At 33.1% G+C, this 17205-nt stretch overlaps 1 protein-coding gene across 1 annotated transcript in view; it reads right to left on the bottom strand.

Moving 5' to 3' along the window:
* Positions 1-17205, bottom strand: part of LOC128984351 (phosphofurin acidic cluster sorting protein 2) — a 266594-nt gene that overhangs the window by 163103 nt on the left and 86286 nt on the right. The window contains exons 6-8 of the mRNA XM_054403662.1: positions 12352-12473; positions 11954-12062; positions 1453-1623 (exon numbers count right to left, since the gene is read on the bottom strand). Of these exons, the coding sequence (XP_054259637.1) occupies positions 1453-1623; positions 11954-12062; positions 12352-12473 (402 nt within the window). The remainder of the gene's footprint in view (positions 1-1452; positions 1624-11953; positions 12063-12351; positions 12474-17205) is intronic.

Below are 17205 nucleotides of genomic sequence, written 5' to 3'. Positions count from 1 at the left end.
ATTTTTTTTCCTACACTCATCTAAAATAACATAGGTACCATTTATTAACGCACATTTTTGGACTTGGACGACTTGGTTTTGGCGTTGGTATGATGGCACAATCAAGTAGGTGCCTATTACCTAACATGAAATGATGTTATGGTTGAGGAAGTTTAATTGGTTTAAATAGACAACAAAATTATTTTCATTTTAGGCTATGGAGGTTGGGATTTCTTTATTTCTTGATTTACGGCAGGGAAATCTGTTCTACAGTAAATGACAGATCATTATTTAATTTTTCAGAATACAGAATATTTACAGAAAATTAAAAAAACCACCATCTAAAAATCTTGCAATACCAAGGCTCTGTAGCTGTTCCACACGATAGCTTGGGTTTTAAGGTTGCTATGGCATCTTTTACATCTCTGATGGTTACGGGTTGAAACTGAAATTGACGTGGGTTTGTATCTATGCATGGTGAGTGATTTGACTGTTGATTTGTGGTTAGGGTTTTTTCGCCAATCTGAGAGAAGTAGAGGTTGAGATGGTTTGCTATAGTTTTAGGTTTTTCTTCCAGCTGTCCGTCTATTTTTAGTCAAAATTTGTGTTCCAGTGATTGTTTGGTTTTACGCTCAGAGTTTACGACATTCCACAAGGCTTTGGATTTATTTTGTGATCGAGCAATATGGTTGGATATAGCTTTTTGTTTAAGATTTCTCAATTTTAGGTCATAATCTTTTTTTTTATCAGTCATGATGGCTTTATCAGCAATATACCCTGAGATCTGAAATGCTTTCAGGGAGTTCAGATAGACTCATTACAGAAGTACGCAAAGAGTAATTAAGACTAGATGTATCTTTAGCAGGATTGCTTCAGTTAAATAGTTGATACAAACCCCTCAATAATTCAAAACTAAACACTGGCAAATAAACTTTTTGTAAATAAACCATTATTAGCTTACTTTTGAATTATAGCAGTGTCAATATGTATAGATAAACGTAGCAATAGAAGGAGGAGACAGGTTTTAGGGATATGGTCACACAAGAGGCACAAAAAATAATAACAATAAAGGTAAATCAATTTTTGTCAAATAAATTATCAGTGTTATTTATATTCTAAACTAAAGAGACAAGCTTTAAATTTATGATTACTGTTATATTTTACTATTTAACACTCTTCATTTAATTTTAATATTTGATTTATGAAGGATCCACTGTTCAAAATGAAGAAAGTAGCCCATTGACTAATACTTTCTGACAATGGCTAGGGCCTATAAAAAAACTGAGATGGTAGGATTTTAAAATCTTCTTAAGAAGGCTAAAAGGTCAAATGTAGTATACCGTTTGTTAACTATTAGGACTGCTGAAAATTGAATACATAAGAGGCATATTGAGGGAAGCTTTAGGGTGAATATTTTAAAACTGTGTGGTATATTTTTGTTTATAATACATAGGTTGTATAAACAGTAAATACCTGGGACATTGAGTGTGTCATGTAACAGAGAACGGCTGCTAGAGAAGAACGGCCTCAGTGAAGGTTTAGGAGTGGATGAGATACTCATGGTATCAACCTCAGGACCAGAGTCACTCATGTCTTCCAACTCCTCAAAGAGGTCCTCTATATCTGCCGGGTCCATGTCTGTACCTATATATCAACAATTGGCACTTGAGCTTCACATAAATAATTTTGTAGTTTTAGACAGAAAAAGCATACTCTTAACACCTCTACAAAATAATTGAAAGAAATTGTGAGTTTAGTTTTAGACAGAAAAAGCATACTCTTAACACCTCTACAAAATAATTGAAAGAAATTATGAGTTATAACTAAACTGATTTTTCCATTGAATTGCTTGCTGATAAGCTGAGTCTGTTAGTCGTCTTTATGTCAAAAGTAGTTTTTGAACCAATATATTTAGGGATAAGCGAGTGGTGTCATTTTAATTGTGGAAAACTGTCTTTAAACTGTGAGTAATAATCCAAAACTACTGCGTTCAATGTTTCTTGTTTAATTCCTTGATTTTAAGGACCATTATGCTTAAGTTCATTTTAAGCTATCCAACCTTGTTTTAACCCTAGGAGTGGCCAATGTTAGAAGTGGGAAATGGCCAACCCATTTTGGCGATTTTGCAGACTTTTTTTTTTTGAAAATTTGTAAAAATTCAACCGTACAAGTAAACCTAGCCAACCTCATATTCATTTTGTTCGGAAAGAACAGGAGAGTCTAGAAATAGTATTATAATAATGATTTAGATAGTGTATTTTATTCGGTAAAGTGAAAAAAAAATAATAAGATTTTTTTTGGAATTTCAATAGTAACCTAGGTAAAATTTCTACAGATTTTTTTTTATGGGAAATTCATTATATACATTTTGTAGACAAACTAATTAACCCTACATAGAAATATATAACATGTTAGGAAAATTTATTTTTTTATAAGTTTTTTAAGTGAAATATAATAACAAATGGAGAATGAAAAAATTGAAAACCGTACAGTTTTAGTTTGTGTTGTAAAAAGTTATATAATATACGTGAATACTAATAATTATATTATATTTAAATACAAGTTTGTATAGCTAATAAAGTAAGGAAGAATCCATAAAAGTCATAAAGTTTATGGTAAAAATAGTTTTTTATTTTTAAATAAAATAATGTTTTTATATTTTAGCGATTTTGTGAAAAAAAATTCATAGTATTTAGTGTAAATATTTTGTACCAAATATTTTTACTTCAAACCAACATAATCATCTTGTAGTGTATTCAAATACCTATATAAAAATGTATAACACAGTGGGTAACAATTTTGTTTTTACATGTTAGGGGCATAATAATATAATAAACGGAAAACTGCCAAATACAACTGCAAGAAAAATACAACTTTTTATAAACACAATAATAATCATCTATATATATAAAAGGCAAAGCCCTCACTGACTCACTCACTCACTCACTCATCACTAATTCTCCCACTTCCCATTTACCTAGAAGGCTGAAATTCGGTACACCGATTCTTTGGGCATTAAATAGGAAAACTAAGTAGTTTTTATTCTGATCGGGCTTTCGGGCTCCGCCCCAGTGGCTCTGGAGTTTCCCATGTTAACCTTATGAGTACTCATATGTAAATGGAATTAAAGAATCTTAACAGCTGTTTCAATTAAACAAGTTGGTTCTGTTCTATGATGTTCAATAGCATTAAAGTTACAAGGATTACAAACAGGGTGCAGCACTATTATTTTTTTAAATTTATGACACAGCTAATTTGCAACCAAAAGGTGAGTGAGCGTAGCGAAAGAACTTCAACCTGGAGGCGAGTTAGCATAGCGAACGAGTTAACCTGAAGGCAAGTGATCGCAGCGAACGAGCTCCAACCTAAAGGTGAGTGAGCGAGCGTAGCGAACGAACTTCAACCAGGACGTGATCAAGCCATGCGAACGAGCTCATCTTGAAAATTAAGAAGTTAAACGGGGCAAAGCCCGCGGGTACAGCTAGTATAATATAATAATAATAATGTCTTTATTGCTCTTTGACAATTATAGCCTACATTGTACAGCAAACGTCAATCAATAAAAAAATGCAAGAAATGAGATAAAATACAATCGCTGTGTAAACTAAGGTAGGAAATTGGGTATTTATTTATAAAATCTATATATATTTATATTATGTAAAAACAGTAAATGAATAAACTATTAATTAATAACAATAAATAAACTCCTAACAAAAGTAATAACAGCAATTATTTTAATAAACAATGACTAAAAACTAGGGATGGACGAGATTGGATTTTTAGTTCGAGACGAGACGAGATTTTTTATTTCTCATAAAATTTCGAGACGAGATCGAGACGGGATTTCCCTTCTCATACACAACGGGAAATGCACGTTCGGAATTTTTACCTGATTTTGTAACATTGTTAGATGACTGTTTAAATACAAAAATAATGATAATAGGCAAGAATATTTACTATCTTTTATTAAAAAACATCAGCATAACATTTTTTAATTAATCACACCTAAATTATTAAAAATGCCTACGATTAGGAAACATAGTGATATCAGTTAGGATAGAGTTCAACTTATCCTAAAATAAAATAAATCATAAAAGAAAATATTAATTTTTATAAAATAGTTACTTGTTTTGACTTTTTTATAGTAATAAAACATTCCTCACACTGCTAACACTTAACAAAACTTCTCAAATGTTATTAAAATAATTAAAGTAATATTTACATTTTTGAGGAATTAATTAAATAAGAACGCCTTCGCAAAGGAAACGCAACTACAACACACTCCTGTATTGCGGGTATTGCATTGACTTTCTGCAGGCGTTTTTAATTTTTTTTTTTTTTTTTTTTTTTTATTCTCGTCTCAATAAAAATCTCGGCCAAAAAGAAATCTTGTCTCGTGTAACAAGATTTAAAATTTCCCGTAATTTCGAGACTTGACCATCCCTACTAAAAACTAACTAAACCCCTGGGGAAGAAAATTTTGCAATCTATTCAACTCCAACTATTTAGTGAACTCATCCACCTCGTAGAACACAAGATTCGTCAACTCTCTCTTCATAGTCCAGGCGCTAAACGGGTTGAGTATGCACTGAAAGTCTGACAAAATTTGACTTTTGATTATTGTTGGGGACATCTAGTAGATGAAAAAAATCGATGATGTCGCATTTCTAGGGTGGTCACAACTCGGGGGGGAGGGGGGGAAGTTGCGCGGGTCATCGGTTTACGTTACCACGTCTAACTCACAAACGGTTAATGATAGAAAGGTGGTTTAAGCGTCTATCAACGCCTAAATATATTATCCTTCAAAAAGGTTATTACAACCTTTCTTCTATCTCTTATGCTTTAGGCCTAAATCAACTTTTATTGCAAAAATTAAAATTTTAAACTACTTTAAAATCAAATATCGGAAATATTGTACGCGTTTAAGACATGCTACAGAAGATTTATGGTTAGAAAAACTAACAAATAGTACAAGAACACCAAGTTTAAGGAAATATGTGCAAAAACAACAGAGCTACGTTTCATTACGTAAGAGTAAACGTGGAAAATTCGTAGTAGTACCGAGGCGCGCATGGACGGTACGTAGCCCACAGTCAATATAGGTTTGATGTTGTAAGTAACTATGGGAAAGCTGAATTTTTCTATGCTGTTAGACCATGTTGAGATAAGTATTTTCCCAAAATTCCCCACTCCTACCCCTTTGTGCTTTCCTATACCCCCCCTTTTAGATAAATGTACAGTCTCTTAGAAATTAAGCTATAACTTTAAAACGGGTAAGGATAATAACGCAATCTTTTATTAATCATTTTGCGTTACGATATTCTACAAAAAGTGTATTTACCATGGTATCCTAAATATTCATAGTTAAAAAATATCATAAACATAAAAAAATGTTTTTTACGGATTAATTTATGAAACTTTTCTTTGTCGATTTTTTTATACGAGGTCGCACAACAAAATGTTTTGATACAACATTTGGGGTGCATAGTTTACATTTTAAAATGATACATAGTTATTAACAGTTTGTTTGCATATAGTGGTTATAGATAGTACAGTATATTGATTGTACAGGACTCTGGCTTTTTTGTGCACCGCAACAATGAAAAAAAATACGTATATTATGGTTTTTTGTATTTGAATTTGCCGCTTTATATAGATTATATTAACGTTAAGTAGCTCATCCAGTACATATACAGACTATAGTGATATACTAGTTAAAAATATGTTCGCCATTTTCCAATATGGCTGACAACTTTGTTAGTCCTATGGAATACCCTGTATTTTATGATTGTTTTAGAATGTAAACGCACAATTTTTAAACCTCTTTATTCTTGACATTTTTCTCTAAAGCTACTTGTTTAGGAGTTACATCGAAGAAGAAATGGTTTGTGAGCACATCCTGCATCCTGTAGCTCATAAACGAGTAAGTTCAAGAGCGAAAATACAAAGAATAAACAAGTTTTCAAATCACATCTACATTTTAAAAAAACTATAAAATAAATTGTTCCAATAACAAAGTAAGCTACCGTTTTTGAAAATGGTGGCCATTTTTAAAACAACAAAATCAGTATTTTTTAACGTATTTTATATATGTTTTTGAACGAGGACTTATATGTGACTTATTTATTCTTTGCACTTTCTCTCTCAACTTACTCGTTTATGAGCTACAGGATGCCGAATGTACACCACAAGCCTTTCTTTTAGATATAACACGCTGTAACTCCTAAATGGGGTAGGTTTAGAGAAAAAATGTCACGAATAAAAAAATAGCTTTTAAATTCTAAAATAATACTAAAATACAGCGTATTCCATAAGAAATAACAAAGTTGTTGGCCATATTGGAAAATGGTGGATATATTTTTTTATTCGTAACCATCCCTAAAAACATTTTTTACAAACAAAGGGGGTCGTCTAATAAAAAGTTAACTCTATATGGAAAATAAAATGTATGTATGTCCACTATGTAATCTCAACCGGGATGAAACGTGTACCCTTTTATAGCAGAATGTCCAATTAAAAAAAAAGATACGTCAATTTTGGTCCAACAAGTTATATTTAAATGAATATGAGTTTTTTTTAAATTTTTAAATGGCAAAGATTGGTGGGCACTTGGAAATTATCTCAAAGGGGCGTGGAGTAAAGGGTGGGAATTGATAATGGAGTTTAATTATTAAATTTAAGAATTGAGATATCAATACAAAAATGGGAAAAATCTATGTAATTTAAAAAAATTATAAAATATTATTTGTTAAGTATCTATCAAAGTAAATTATAAAAGTAACAGGTTTGTTTTATGAATTATTAACTGTTTACAAGAGAAATTCTGATTCTCAGTAGGCTACATTTAAATTTTATTATTCATTCAATTGTTATCTGATCTTTATTACTATGTAGTGCTATTTGTGTATATTCTGTAGTTGAAATCAGTTTATTTCATGAATAATTGTATGTGATTCATAGAATTTTTTTAAACTGTTTTAAAATATTTTAAAATCAGTGTGTCTAACACAAAACAGACGGTCTTTGACCATTGTTCTTTGCATTTAAATAAAAAAACACTGTATTGATATTTTATTACAATGAACACATTTTCTTCTTCTTCTTCTTCAGAAATCTATAATAATTCTTTTTAAATATTTATTTATCTAATAATTATTTTTGTAGATTATCGTAACGCAAAATGATTAATAAAAGATTGCATTATTATCCTTACCCGTTTTAAAGTTATAGCTTAATTGCTAAGAGGCTGTAAATTTATCTAAAAAGGGGGGTTAGAGGAAAGCACAAGGGGGGAGGAGTGTTGACTTTCGGGAAAATGATCATCTCAACATGGTCTAACAGCATAGAAAAATTCAGCTTTCCCATAGTTACTTACAACATCAAACCTATATTGATTGTGGGCTACGTAGCATCCATGCGCGCCTCGATACTACTATGAATTTTCCACGTTTACTCTTACTGAAATTAACGTAGCTCTGTTGTTTTTCACAGATTTCTTTAAACTTGGTGCTGTTGTACTACTTGTTAGTTTTTCTAACCATAAATAGTTTGTAACATGCCCTAAACAAGCGCAATATTTCCGATATTTCATTTTAAATTATTTTTAAATCTAATTTTTTGCAATAAATGTTGATTAGCGCCTAAAGTATAAGAGATAGAAGAAAGGTTGTAATAACCTTTTTGAAGGATAATATATTTAGGCGTAGATAGACGCTTAATTCACCTTTCTATCATTAACCGTTTGTGAGTTAGACGCGGAAACGTAAACTGATGACCCACGCAACTTCCCCCCCTCCCCCCCGAGTTGTGACCACCCTAGAAATGCGACATCATCGATTTTTTTAATCTACTAGATGTCCCCAACAATAATCAAAAGTCAAATTTTGTCAGACTTTCAGTGCATACTCAACCCGTTTGGCGCCTGGACTATCAGTCTTGTTTTAAACAAATGAGAACTCTCCAGGTAGTGATGTGTCAAAACCGAATCTCAAATCTCAAAACCATCAAAACTTTGGGAAAGTTTCGGTTTCGAGATTCGATCGGCCAGTTTCGAGATTCAAAAGTTTCGAAATTGAAAATGTTGACACTTTCATTTTTGAAACTGCTGACATTTTTGTGTCATTCGTTAGTATTGTTTTGTTTATAACACTGTTTATACACAAGCTGGTAGCAATGGAGCAAACAGATCACCATTAACACTAATGAAACAAGTACTGTAAATTGTAATCTGAACTGCAAAAGGCATCTCAAATACAGGAACAACAGTTAATTCAGTTTCATATTAAATAAACACAAAGAAATATTGACCTCTAAATGTTCTAACTAATCTAATATTTATTTATGTATATGTTAGTGTCAGGAGTTTCATTTATTTTAATTTTAGTTGTTTGTAAAAAATTATTTTGTTTTGGGTTCGAAGGTTATCAGTCACATAATAATTTATGTTATTATATCTGGATAAGGAGTCAATCTCTTTCAGTTTTGATTGCAAAATGAAAATATTACCATTACGTGTATATTTAGCAACCTAGACCAGGTAACTAAAGAAGTTTCGCGTTTAGGTTTTGAGATTCGAGATTCGAGAATCGGGATTTGATTTTTTTAAGTTTTGGTTTCGGTTTCGAGATTCAAAATTTCTGGTTTTGACCATCACTATCTCCAGGCTTTTTACTCTCTCAGGAAGAGCGTTAACAACAATTTCACACTATTCAGTAAATATTCATGCATGATAAAATGCATGAAGATTGCTGTTATATACATACACACATTTCTCTAACAATATGAAATAATAACGAATTTAGTAATAAATCGCGGATAAAACGAGAGCGAAAACTCACCAGCAACCACACGCAATGACGATGCAATGGCAAATACAAGGCACTTTGTGTATGAGACCTTTACAGTAGTGACTCACTTTCGTCATTTTCATGTGAGCAGACGGAAATAACCCTGAGCACAAGGCTGCCACTATCTCAAGCTACATTTCTTCCTCTTCAAAATGACATATTATATGACTAGTAGGGGTGTGCGATGCATCGAAAATGCATCGAAATTTCGATTCGATTCGATTCGATGCATCGAATCGCGATTCGATTCAGTGGTGGTCAAAAAAACGATTCGATTCACGAGGGAGTCAGTATCCATATACGAAAAACGCCTGCAGAAACTCAATGCAATACCCGCAATACAGGAGCGCGTTGCTGTTGCGTTTCCTTTACGAAGGCGTTCTTATTTAATACATTCTTTGCATTAAATATAGCTTTAATTGTTTTATATTTTTTTGTTTTGACATTGCAAATGATTAGAGGTTTTGTTTTTTGTCTTGATGTAAGCAGTGTGTGAAATATTTTACTACTGTGAACCTAGCCAAAACAAGGTAGGTTACTCCAAAATCATTTTAAAAATAAGTCTGAAAAATTGTTACTTAATACTTAACTAGTAAGATCAATGTTATAGACTGATACATTTGGTATTTTTGTTAGGTGTCTGTCGGTCCCCGTCCCCGAATTTTTGTTGGGGCAAAAGAAAAAAAAGAATAATTTATTTCCAAAGAAACACTCTTATATTATTATATCTATTACAGAGGAATTAAAATGTTCAAATGAGAATTAAAAATTAAGTTGGCTCACGACCTTTAAGAATAAAGACACAACAGAGCAATTGCCGCACTGCCACTAGCCAGAGCCAGGTCTAGTCGTCTACTGATAAGAGTAACAAGACAAAAGCCGTGACGCAACACTAACAGTGCAAAGAAAACAAAGTCAAAAGAATAGAAAGACTATTTATCCAGACATACTAGTATAATCATTTATTGTTCATTCAATACCTAATTAAAAATATATTTTAGTATTTTACATAATAAATTATAAACAAAAGAAATATCTGATATAGTGAACAGATCTGTATCTTGGTTAAATAGGGTTAAAAAAATATATTTCTAAGATCCAATACAATATTTACAACTCACAAATTACATTGAATTAATTTCTTTGAAAATAATCTCTAACAGTTTTGTGTTTTTGAAAAAAGAAATATATTTCTTTGTCTCTACTTCCTTGTTTCATCACTTGCATTTTGTCAGCAATTGAAGCAACTGGGTAGCAACCGGGTGGTGTAAGAGGGGAGGGGGAGGGTCTATGACCTTGAATTCACACATCGTTGCCCGGGCCTGGCTGGTGAGACTGATTCATTGTTTTTGTTGACATACTACTACCCTTCCTTAAGAGAAAAAGGCCCTGCTGTTCCAAAAACATTGAGGGTAGTTTAAAAACATTGACCTGTGTTGCCAAGGGCACTAGAAGATAGCATTTAACTTTCTTGTCTCTTGATTTAATATTATTTTAATCTTCTATATATTATTTAAGAGTTACTTTTCGGGTACCTAATTAGTTGTGATATTGTTTAGCTTCATTTTATGGATTTTTAATTCTTTTCATTCATTAGCTATCAAAATCAGTTGTTTTAGGATTTTAATCTCTTGCAGTACCGGTAGGTCTATACTACTGTATGACATGATATGCATTTTTTAGTCCTTATTAATTATACCATAAACAATGTTTGTATGTTATTTACTGTTTTTGAGTTTTATAGGAAATTAGTTTACACAATATCTTTTCTTCAATGAGTTCTCCACTTGACATGTTGCTTCTAGCCTATTACTATTTTAGGCCCTATAAAAATAATGCCTATGTAAAGCTGTAGGCCTACTGATGCCAATAATAATTCTTTATTTATGATGATGTAACAAATAATGTAAGTGTGAGGTTATTATACTAAGGAGGTTAGGAGGCAGGGAATGAATGATACATGTTGCATGGTGGAAACATATTATTTTTATTTTCTTCTTGCTTGCAGTCCTGAAGCCGGTCCACAGGCCCTAAACTTGTGATATGTAAATTTATTTCTTAATGGTCTTTTTATATTAAGTTCCATTCAAATTTGTTGTAATTTAGCTACCGGTACCTATTTAGTTATTTAAACAGTTATTAAAATGAGAATGAATGTCTTGATAAAAAAAACATTTTCTTCTTTCTTGCAGTTGAGCCAATTCCAAGTAAAAATTATGAAATAGGCAAGTAAAGCAGCTCACTGGTATTTCCAGCAGTTATTCTAATACATATGATTGAAAATAAATATTTTTTCACCTAAAATTCATATGTAAGTATGAATAGGCCTAATACCACATCAACAAAAATTTGTATTACACAAATGTGATAAATTTTAACTAGGCCTATTGTTAATCCACTCAATTGACAATTATGAATAGAAAAATACCGTATTGCTTCGAATCGAGTTGCATCGAATCAAATCGAAAATCTTTTGAATCGAATCGTTGCTTCGAATCGAAAATTTTTTGCTGCTTCGCACACCCCTAATGACTAGTAATAATAACTTACACTATGTAATTCGCATTTTCCGAACCAGTCTACTATGATGGTTGGCCATTTGTTATAAATTTCGAAAACAGCTGTTTTCATAAAATCGTTCCTGTTGTGCAATCAATATTTTGTTCTAAATATCAATACGACAATGAAGATAAAATCAATAGCTATCCAGTGGTACTGTCCGCAATATCCCAAGACGAAAATTACCCGAGCAGAGTAATGTCAAACAAGTCATATTTTGACAGTTCCCAAGTGTCAGCTGCAAAAGTCGTGCCGCACCAAAAATTCATTTGATTTCTAATCGTCGTGTCATTGTTATATACCTGCTACAGGATTTGTTTATATAATAAAGTGAAAGTTCAGAATGTGATCTTTCAAATGGTATACATATTGTTCACATCATAGTTGGTTATAAGCGGTTTTTCATAGTTACAAACATTTTGGCCCATACTAGCGTATTACGCTGGTGGCCATTCTAAGGCGTCACGGTTGGCCACTACTAGGGTTAAACTGAGTGTGAATCTAAATCTTAATATGCTTTTTATGAACTAAAAAAATCTTTGTTCTTACATAAAACTAGTGACAATTACCTGATATATTTCTACCGATTGTGCCTCGCTCAGTCTCAAGTCCCTGCAGATCTTCATTAACTCTAAACCTTTTTAACAAGGAAATGAACCTCTGCTTCAAGTTTCTTTGCTGGAAAATATCAAGTCGTAATTGTAATAAGTCATGGATTGCTCAATATAGAGAATCACTTGCAGTCCTGGCCTTATAAACAGCTTCAAATAAAAACTATACAATATTTACTGAATTGTGTATCCTTGTAAATTCAGACTCCTAAATATCTTGAATGATAAAAAGGGATATTTTTTCAAATATGAAAACCTGAAAGACTCTACTTGCAATATTTACAACAGTGATTGTATAAAGTTTTGACAGTTTTTAATGAACGATTTGTTGGAGATCAAATCACTTTGACACTAACCCTTGCATTGACAGGTATCTTTGACTTCCTAGACCTCCGTTCCTCCAACATGGGTTCCGAGTCTGATCCCTCCTCATTGCTGCTGAACTCCTCATCTTCATCTGAGAACTCTGCTACTCGGCCTAGAACAGAGTTTAATCCTCCCATGGATTATACATTGATTTGTGCATATTTGTTTATATTTTTTGTATAACCTGTATGTAACATGAGTATAGTGTGTACACTTGTTACTTTGATCTCTGAATCGGCACCAAGAAACAACTTTATACTCATGGTATAGCTAATTTCTGCTTCTAAACTAAGTTCTAGACCAGTGGTGTAGCCAGGATAAACTTTTTCTCCATAATATGCATATAAACTTTAAAAATTAAACATGGGCCTTGCAGGTTGCCAAGCTGCCATGTTTTATAAGAATGAAAACAAAAGAATATTAACACGTTTGTACAGATCAAAAGTGGAGACCAATCGGATTAATATAATTGAGTATGTTATACCACAGAGAAGTAAGATACAGAGGATACATGCTTATGAAACAACCGTGCGCTTTTAGCTCTGGAATGGTAGGCGGGAAATATACTAGCACCGACCAAGGAAAAGCCCGAACCGCTATTGTTTATGACAGCAGTTGTAGCGCACAGGCTCTTTCTACAGCGTGAGCGCTGTAGTACGTGATGTAGAGGAGAGGAACGTTGCTATCACTCTTTGGCTCCTTCATTTCAGTGAGTAGGGCCAATCATAGAGCAGCATTTCATCCCTCCCCGGAGGAGGACCCTAGTTGTAGTAATAGTGTGTCTAATTGCTAGAAATATTGTGAGCTAATAATTAGGTATGAATCCCATAAGCGGGTCTAATTAGCTATGCGTGTCTAATTGCTGGAAATGTTGTGTCTTAGTCTTAGATAATGAAACACATTGCTCAGTAGAGAATGTTTGGTACTTTGGTATTATCCAGAAGTCACTTATTTTATATTTTTTTTACCCGAGACCAAAATAACTACATAATTGGAAAGAACAAACTTTAATTGACTTACTGTCAAAATTTGACATGATTACGGTTAGCGGCCTTTGAGTTCTGCCTCCCAGAAGGCAACGATGTCGGCGAGGATTGAGTTGAATGCGTCGCCGCCCCTAGCTGCCACATGTACTCCACCAAGTAGGTATACAGCGCGCTGCGGCAGTTATGTTATCATAAATATGTCTGTAGGACTTTCCTTGTTTTGTTATGAATCTAACAATACCAGAGATACAGGCGGTGACAGGTGATGCGCATGCTGCGATCAACAACCTGACCTTGGCCTACTTGGAGAGGGTTTGGCGGGCGAAAGTATGACTCATCTGGTATCGTCCGATTCATAACGAAACGAGGAAAGTCCTACAAACATATTTATGATAACCCAACCTAACATAACCACCGCAGCGAGCTGTATAGAGGTAGCCTTCGGATAACACCAAAGTACCAAATGTTTGAATACTAAGACAAACCACATATTTCTAAAATTGAGATTTAAATATAAACTAGTGTCCCTGTTGCTCGAATTCGAGCAATTGGTAAGTATTACAGGCATTATTTTAAAATGAATGACAGTCATAATTTCTGATTACTTTAAAAGATTCGACGCACAGATTATGGAAATACTCAAGATGTACATAACAGATCGTTATAATCAACATTTTTTGTAAATATCTTGTAATTTTTCAAAAGCTGATCTTGTTTTTTAGTGTTTTCTACAAATAGCCTTACTTAGCCGCATTAGGTTGTCCATAATAACGATTATAAATTGAAAAAAAAAATATTATTTCTATTTCTTCTCCTTGGTGGTGTTCTATGACTTTCCTATGTTTCCAGTTTGCAAATCGACTCTTTCAATGATTACTAAGAAATGCAGCACAGTGTTAATTCAGTTTTCTTTTTAGTATATCAATTTATCCAGGCTCTCTCGTTTTTTTCCATTGTAATATTTACGCCAACCCAAATTCAAATAGTAAGTACTTCATTTCAACCAAGTCAGTAAATGTTTGTAGCAAACTGTTAAATTAGAAATTTTATTGACTGTACAATTAACATATGATCTTCTTCTCACTTTTAATTTCTGACAACAGCTGGAGTTTCATAACAATGTTTGTTTCCCATGTTAATCTTATGGAGAAATGCAAAATTTTAAAGGGCCCCAGGGCCTCACTCTCTAATTATTTCCCTAAAAAGAAAGTTTCCTGCACAACTTCACGTTACGCTCTTTCCAATGACACCAAAAACATGTCAATCGGTTCAGTAGTGAGTAATTGTCACAAAAAACCTGCTTGCGTATTAAATAAGTACTAGAGAACCCGTGCGGCTCAATGAGCCGCATAGTATGAAACATAACGCAGAGGAAAACGTTATGCTTAAATTCGAGTAATTCTAGTTACATCTTAAAGTTGTTTAAGTAGAAGGTAATTTTAAATATCTCTATTTGAGTCGTCAAGGTTCACCTCCATTATTTCTGCTCTCAGTTTCAACTGACAACTTCTAATGAATGCTAAACGATCTGCTTCAATTCGACTTGACATGCTGCAACAAAGTTTTTTCCAGCATTAGCAAATGAAGAACACTGTTGCCTTACTGATAACCTGTGTTTAGTAATTTAAGTTGGGTCATTTTATTTCTTTGATTTGAGACAACCCCCTAATCAAACGAATTTTCTCCGCAGAGAATCCTGAAAAGTGGGGTGATATGAACCATTTCTTGTGCTCCATTTTTACCCACAAACTCTGGGTTACCACCTGGACAGCCATAATCTGCTTTGAATAGGCTAAAATAGCAACACCATTGAAAGTTGGTTAACATATTTTAACGTATTGTCTGTCAGTCACAGTATATGCCTCGCATCAGACCGTTCTCACATTGTTCAGTTGAGTTTCTCTTAATACCTGCCCCAAAGTTTTGAAAGTATGGACTAATTTGTCGAAATAGGTTGGATAACTCATGTAGATATAAGATTTGGATAGCAATTTTCACTATCTTTTTTTGAACAGCGAATATCATTTGCCTCTCCTGAATCATAAAAATAAACTTGACCGTTGAATACACAAACACTAATTCCTTTACTTATGTTTGGTCCAATATTGCCATGAAAACTTTCAATAGCAAATGAGTTTTTGAAACTTCTTATTTTTGACTTGAAATGTCTGGATTGTGTTGGTGAATTCAGTCAAAAAACTATGTAGAAGTTTTTCCGAGGAACTGGCAACATAACCTAGTTGTAAACAATCCATTTGCGTTTTTTCTCAATTGAAGTAAAGCGAGTAATACAAAAGTTTAAGGTCCGCCAAGATTTGGAATAAACTTACTACTTGAACTTGTCATAGTCAAAGCATTATTATAGTTTCTACTAAATATTTTGGATATCTCGATCTGTCAGTGTCAAAAGTAAACATTTCTTGCATTCATCCATTTGATCTGACATTAGGCAATGTGTATCTGGATGGGTTCTGTTAGACCAGGCCTTTTTCTACTCTACTCATACGCATTAAATATCTTATTTATTAATTGTCTCCTCCTTCCGTTTTCAATATTTCTTCTTTTAACTTGAGGTAATTTCTGTTCTTCCAACAAAACTGATTAGCTGTTTAACTTGGTCTTAACCTACTGAATATTACAAACATCATTATTTACTCCCAAAAAGCTAATGAGTTTCTTTTTATAAACAGCTGTTTTTTGTTTTTAAATTTGTTCTATGTATTCCTTATGGGGAAACTCCGACCTTTGATAGGGTCCCATGCCCTTAAGAGTAGAAATTTTAAAATTAAAAAATCTTATTGCAAAACTACATATTGAGACGAATCTTTTGAAACGTTGAAATTGGTCCACAAATAAAGGAGGAGTTGCGTTAACAAGAAACGGCTTCACGTATCTTCTATATATATATAATACGCTAAGCCGATTTTTGTAAACAGAACTCCTCCCTCATTTTTGGACCGATTTTGATGATTAAAATGTCAAACAAATAGCCCTGATCTGTAGTTTTGCAAAGTGTTTTTAGTTTTTTGATATCTTTATTAGTTTGGGCAGGATCTTCCATCAAAGTTGGGGTTTCTCCCATAAGATTAACATGGGGGAATCTAAATATTTAATTGGAAACTTTGTCTCCACTAATTAGAGAGAACGGCTGGGCGTAGAAACTTTGTAGAGGTGTTCAAAGAAAGGTCTTGGTCTGTAGATGAGTTATCAAAAGAAAAACAAAGTAAATTCGCTTAGGGCTCTGACCCAGAAGCCTTTAAATATCCCTACACAGATTTGTTTACATTTTGGCCATGTGGATAATACTTTTTAATGAAACAGCTGTTAGCTTTAAATTAAACAACACACATTTATTGGGAGTTAGAATTGTCCAAAAGAAGTATTTTCAATGTTATTTTCTGATTTTAAAATTGATTTTCTTCTGTATCATGTCATTTGCATTATTTGTTGCCAATGAAGACGCACGACCATATAAATGAGGAGGCCCCTAACAGTTCAAGAATAAAATCCAACTTCACTTCAAGTATATTCCACTACACCTAACATTCTGTTGAGATATTATATTGACAACTTTATGTAATTGATAAGGCTGAGACAACTAAGTGACATCCCCCATGTCAAGGAATTCCAGCTTTAACAGTAACCCCACAACCAATTTCTCAAAACATCGCTAGAGGGTTATTCATTGGCACAGAAGTAAGATATGAACTGACTCATTGTGACGAAGGAAAACTCAAACTTACACTGTAACGGATATGCCTCCGTTTGAAGTTGGAACGTGTCTTCCCAACAAACAGATATTTTTCCAAATAAAATCCTCGATTAATCTGCATTACACTGATGGAATCACAGAAGTGT

The sequence above is a fragment of the Macrosteles quadrilineatus genome, unplaced genomic scaffold, assembly GCF_028750875.1.
Source record: "Macrosteles quadrilineatus isolate MER2022 unplaced genomic scaffold, UCM_ALF_1.0 Scaffold_1__1_contigs__length_201487025, whole genome shotgun sequence".
Lineage (NCBI taxonomy): Eukaryota > Metazoa > Arthropoda > Insecta > Hemiptera > Cicadellidae > Macrosteles > Macrosteles quadrilineatus.
Note: the sequence above shows the minus strand (reverse complement) of the source record. Positions and strands in the feature narration are given on the sequence as shown.